The sequence below is a fragment of the Buceros rhinoceros genome, unplaced genomic scaffold (genome assembly GCF_000710305.1).
Source record: "Buceros rhinoceros silvestris isolate BGI_N320 unplaced genomic scaffold, ASM71030v1 scaffold16179, whole genome shotgun sequence".
In the NCBI taxonomy this organism is placed as follows: Eukaryota; Metazoa; Chordata; class Aves; order Bucerotiformes; family Bucerotidae; genus Buceros; species Buceros rhinoceros.
Window position 1 is genome coordinate 1 of NW_010431052.1, and position 6,173 is coordinate 6,173.

Genomic DNA, 6,173 nt, shown 5'->3' on the forward strand with positions numbered 1-6,173 from the left:
GCACATGTCCGCCGCGCCGCCGAGCCCGGCTGGGAACGGCACCGGGAGCTCCGCAGGACGCGCGGTTTGGCCTGGCCGGGAGGCGGCCTGACCGCCTGAGGAGGAAGTGTTGGTCTGGCCCGGCTGGGAGGAAAAGAGAGCGGGAGGGCCTTTTCGGCAGGGCTCGGTGGTGCAAACGGGTGTCATAGGCGTATCACGTGCGATCCTACACCCATGTTGCCCTTTCTTGGTTTATTTTTGTTTTGTACTAAGTGCTGCTGTCTGTGAAGTGAACCATAATTCTTCATCCGTGCTGCTAGATTTATTCGGGTGTCTAACATATCTGCTGGTGAGCCTATTGCCAGCGTTAAAAGTTAGGCTTTGCATGATCAAATTTCACTTTGCTTCTTAATTCCAGCCCTGCACCATTACTGGGGTCAGGGCTTCTGGAACTGCAACCTGTGCCTAGGCTGTTCTTGTATGTAGGTATGTTGTTCGTGTGAGCAGTGTCAAAACTGAGGAGGGTAGCGGTGATGGGTGTAGTAAATGGCTCAGCCATTTACTACAGGTTAACCTTACACTGAAAGGAGGCAGAAGGTGTGCTATTTTATGAATCTTGTCTTGATGACACTTCACTCCTCAGTTAGCTTGACCTGAATGATATTGGTAGCCAAAACTACTGCTGTCAGACAGCTGCTTTGCTTTTAAAGAACGTGGTACTGTTTGCCATTGAAGGAGAACGGAAATGCTGTGGAACATGGAACTGGAATTGCATGTCTGAACTCCTTCAGAAATCTGTTTGCAGTGAACAGTGCCAAGAGATTGGGAGAGTTGCTTTTGAGCGGCTTTTGTGAAGATTCGCTCAAAGAATTTCTGGCACTGTTATACATGTTTATTGCTTGCGAAGCTTCACAGTATATATGATTACAATTGTTTTGTAGGATGTTTTTAGACTTCTTGGAAATAGTGTGTTTTGATGGCTGAGACACTTTCTAAAAGTATCCTTTAGCTCAATTAGAGAAGTTTTAGTATTTCAAGACCATTAAGTTTTAACTCTAAGTTAATCTTGGTAATTACATTCTTGTGTATTAGGAAATAACCTAGTTACAACACATTTTGTTTGCAGTTAATGTGAAATGGGGAAAAGAGAAGTTCGATGGTGTGGAGCTGAACACTGATGAACCTCCAATGGTCTTCAAAGCCCAGTTATTTGCACTGACTGGAGTTCAGCCAGCTAGGCAGAAGGTTATGGTTAAAGGAGGAACCCTGAAGGTAGAAATCCATGGGTTTTATATTATTTCTAACTTCATAACATTATAACATAATGAGCAGTGACCTTATTTCCAAGTGTTTTTGCAGGTCTTTCATTGTGTGTGTTAAACTGACCACTGTTTTCAGAAATATTTCTCTATGATTCATTGCCTACTACTGGAAAATATTGGCAAATGTTTGTTGCTAAGTTGTTGGGACTTCACTCTTTTATACCAAACACTACTCTGCTTGGTGTTTTTTTTCCTGTTCCTTTTTAATGTTCAGAATCTGAATGGAACTTCTTGGTTTTTTAGCTTGTTTAAGAAAAGTTTCTCTGGCATTTCCTTGCTGGTGACTTTTTGGTGTAATGTGGCATAGGCAACTTTCCTACAAAAAGTTGTTCACCTCTAAGCAGAGTTGAACAACAAATGAAGAACCTTACTGAAAAGACAACTCGACTGCTTTTTATTTTAGTCAGACGAAACTTGATGATGTATAAATAATGAATGTTGTGGAAGCTTGGATGAAACAATTGTATATTTAGAAATGTGATTAATATTAACGAAAATACTCACTTGTCTTTTGCTGCAAGATGATTAACTTTTATTTCATTTCAAATACAGGATGATGACTGGGGAAACCTAAAAATAAAGAATGTAAGTTCTGAGGAATAAGTAAATTTTACTAGTTTGATTCTTATTTTGGTGTTGAAAGAAAGATCTAAAGTTCTTGCAGTTTCTGTTTGAATGGGTAGCTCTTTCTTTTCTTTAAAAATCAAGCCTTGATGAAAAATAATTTTATAGCTGTCATACCTAAGCATTCTTACAAAGTTCTCACCATTGATTTGTTAAAAGCCTTTTTTGGCATCTGTTGGGAAATTACACTACCTTCCCAAAATACTTGGGAGCATATATTTCTTACAAGAACTGTTCTGGATCAGATCAGTGGTCCTTCTATGTCTATCTGTGACCATAGTAGCACTGTTATTTAGAGAAAGCTTGTGAATGTGGACACTGTGGTCGCATGTCCCCAGCATGGAAAACTGTTGCATTAAAAATGCTGAAGTTACAGATCTATCTATTTCCTTTTTTATCAATCTGCTGAAATTTGTTCTCCTGTACTAAATAGCTGCTGTTTAAAAATGAAGCTTTAGTAATTGTTGTTCATACCTTTGACTAGTTAAAAAAGAAAACAAAAAGTGAACATGTTTTTGTATCTTGCGTATATAAAAGACATAGGTGTGGTAGTTAAAGATATGTAGGTATGATAGGACAAGAGGCAATGGCCTCAAACTGCACCAGGGAGGTTTAGGTTGGATATTAGGAAAAATTTCTTCACTGAAACAGTTGTAAAGCACTGGAACAGGCTGTGCAGGAAAGCAGTGGAGTCCCCATCCCTGAGGTATTTAAAGGACGTGTAGATGTGGTGCTGAGGGACATGGTTTAGTGGTGAGGTGGCGGTGCTGGACTTAATCTTAAAGGTGTTTTCCAACCTAAACTATTCTGTGATTCTATGAATAGTGTAACAGGGAATCCCAAAGATTTCTGTTTGGGGTTTTTTTGATCATTTTCATTTCCTCAACATCTGTTTGTTTTTTCTCCAGTTCTTCAGTGAGCAGGTGGAATTATCATTTCTCTCATCTGATAATTTGTTTGCAAGCATCTATTAGCAGCCTGTAACTGCAGGTATTATAGCAAAGTCATAGAGCAAAAAAAAAAAAGGACATAATATTCTTTTACTTTTCTGCATATTTTTATGCTAATAGCTGCGTCTATTAATTTTAATAATGTTTTATCAAGTTCTAGGCATTTATTTACACTATCAAAACAAAAATGTTTCTTTCCATTCTGTTGTCCATTCTTTTACTTAGCAGTGTGTTTTTTGAGGCCCAAGATAGCCATTTTCTCCCCCTTTGGTAGATCTTACTGTGTACTCCTGTTGAATGCTGAAAACCTCCTTTTCCTTATGCTAGGCCAGCAAGCGTGATAATTTGATTGGTTTTTTTTTTTCCCTCTTGAATGTTAGTCCTCATGCATAAACTGACAGGGTCATTTGGTTATTTTTCACTTTTCAATTAGATTCAGAACATGCCAGAGCAAAGGATGGCACTTCCCATTCCTGCCTGCTTTTCTGAAGAAAACAAACAATTCTGAGCTCAGAGCTGTGGTCCTCATTGTTACCCACATCTGGCTGAAGCATTTCCCCAGATTATAGGCTAAAGATGAGGGATGTTTTTGTTGTTGTTTACGGAATTCTTAATTTGAGAACTTGAGACTCTGTTGATCGAGCAGCTCAAGTGTTGTAGCTTCTTTAAGTTTGCTGCTCAGTTATCCTTGGTTCCAAGGTATTTTCTAAGACTTAAGGGAGAAAGGAATACTTACACTGAAGTGTTGAAGATGCTTCATCCCTTGTGGTCCATCAGAAACAGAGCTTTTCTGAACACTTCACTTGGGGTATTCCATGAATGTTAAATTAGTCTTGATTGGAATCATGTCAGCTGATGGCAAGCTCACCAGGCTCAATGGAAATGTCTAGCATGGATAAAGCTGTGGAATTGTTCTCATTAAGTATTTTCTAGATAGTGAGAAAGTTAAGGTATACCCTTAAAAAACAACAGTGCAGTATCAGTTCTGTAAACTAAGAGAAAGATTGTGTTTATTTTGGGGGAAATAGCTAACGTGTCAAGAGCTTAATTATTTTACTTACTTTTTTTTTTTTAAGCGGAAATAACTGCCGTTAAATATTTATTACTGTTTTTACTGTGTTTCAAGGGAATGACCTTATTAATGATGGGTTCTGCAGATGCGCTTCCGGAAGCGCCTATTGCTCGACCTATCTTTGTAGAAGACATGACAGAGGAGCAGTTGGCTTCAGCTGTAAGCATATTTCAAACTTTGATTTCTTGTAAACCTTTGAATAATGGCAAGTTTTTAAATACTAGCAGTTGCTGAAAAGTGGTTTTTGAAACCATAATGTCTGTTTACCATTTATAGCTTCTCAGAGAAATTTACATTGATGACCCAAGTGGTAGCAGTGATGAGAAATCTGGAATTGAATTTAAAAGTCACATAACTAGTGCTGGTTTTCCTTTAAGCACACAGCTTAGTAAATTTTCTAAAAATAGCATTGCTGATGTTTTTAAGGACAAAGTTATATTCCCCTTGCTGTATTAGTGTCCTGAACTTTGCTTGAATAAGGGCTTTTAGATTTGCAAAATTGTTTCCTTCCTCCTTCATATCTGTGTTTTGCAACTGGTTAGTTTAATTATTAGTTGGCTTTCACATCTGTCAAAACTTTAGAAATTCAAAAGTTTTCTGGAGGGATCTGTTGCAGAATTCTGGAGAGGAGTTTAAATAATGTTTCTAGCTATGAACATTCCATTCGGAGTCTTACTGAAAACTGTTTTTAATTAAAATATAAGTGTTTTATACAAAAGTGTTCATTTGGAAATTTCATGGAAATACAATCTTAAGGACAAAACTCGAATGAGATTGTAATTGAACTTTCTGAATGACTGCTTGCTTGAAGAATATGTTCCTTAAACTAAATCTGCACAGAAAAAACCCCAAAGTATTAATGAATGTCCTCTAAAAGCACTGCATGGTGAAATGATGAATAGAATAAAAAAATGGATCTGGAAAACTTTGTAAAGTTTCGGTGGAATATTGCAGGTTTTATGCATCTCTGATTATTCCTTTTATTAGAAGATGATGTCTAATTATAGTGCTTATACAAAAATGGTTGCACATCGCTCTCAGACCTTCAAGCACCCTTTTAAATTTTTTGGTAGATGGAATTACCATGTGGATTGACAAACCTTGGCAACACTTGCTACATGAATGCTACAGTTCAGTGTATCCGCTCAGTGCCAGAAGTGAAAGAGGCCCTTAAAAGGTAGGATTGGGTACAAAAATACCATGACTGAATTTTCTTTAGTTTAGGAAACGGATATTTTGTGGAACAGTTGTCTTAATACTGGTATGGATTATCATAACAATCTGTTATTCTTTACATCATTATATTCTCCTTAATAGATTTATTAAAATTTATCCTATAGTTGTGTTAGTTCGTATTTTTTAAAGACCTTAAGACTGTATTTGTTTGAACTGGCTTTTAGTAGGGAGAGTATGTTTTATCTAGCTAAACAGGCCTTGACAGGAACTATTTTTTGAAATGCTTAAAAAATCTACTGAAGTCCTAACCCTGTTTTCTGGTGTTAGTTTTTATGATCTTGTTCTGTGTTGTATAGGAGTCCTCTTTCTATGAGGAATAATTTTGTGGTGGCTTTATCGCACAATGCTTTTTCAACTATGAAATTATGTTACTGACAGTTAGTACTTGGAAGCACAGCAGAAAGCTCTGACATAGGACCATGGATGTTACTGTGGTGGCAAACTGGAATGAGCTTGAGTTATTGTCATGTGGATGTATAGGGAACAGAAGATATGCCCTTAGAGAATTTGTTTTGATTGTAAAATAACTTTTCCTGGTTTGGGGGTTTTTTCAAAATTATGAAGCTAGGAGGAAAAAAGAATATATGGCAACGTGAGCCTGAATTTGTCCTCCAGATGAATTATAATGAGAAAATCATCAATACTTAAAAATGTGAGGGTTACGTAGAACATTGCCATCTTGCTTCCTTTAAAATGCACTGATTTCTTGATACTGTTAGCAGGTGAACCTTAATTATTTAGCACTGAGAATTATTTGTGAAGTACAGAAACTCTGTTTTAAAGCTTTTCTTTTTTTTTCAGTGTTGTCATTTTAGGAAATTCTGTTTATTTCCATGTAAAGAACTTTGAGTTACTGCACTGAGTACTGAGTCAGAGTATTTGACAAGTTTAACATACCAAATGTCAAAATGTGCTCTATAAAACTGGCAGACTGCAATACAAGTTTTGGCCTTATTGTCTCTGGGAAGTCTGATTTGTAGGCTGCCACTC

The 6,173-nt window shown here is 37.1% G+C and overlaps 1 protein-coding gene across 1 annotated transcript in view; it reads left to right on the plus strand.

Annotated features, from left to right (window-relative positions):
* Positions 1 to 1,083: 1,083 nt before the first annotated feature.
* LOC104499738 (ubiquitin carboxyl-terminal hydrolase 14) overlaps positions 1,084 to 6,173 on the plus strand; it is a gene marked incomplete at both ends in the record, with an annotated part of 10,332 nt that continues 5,242 nt past the window's right edge. Inside the window, 4 exons of the mRNA XM_010143285.1 lie at positions 1,084 to 1,251; positions 1,854 to 1,886; positions 4,002 to 4,106; positions 5,021 to 5,124. Of these exons, the coding sequence (XP_010141587.1) occupies positions 1,084 to 1,251; positions 1,854 to 1,886; positions 4,002 to 4,106; positions 5,021 to 5,124 (410 nt within the window). The remainder of the gene's footprint in view (positions 1,252 to 1,853; positions 1,887 to 4,001; positions 4,107 to 5,020; positions 5,125 to 6,173) is intronic.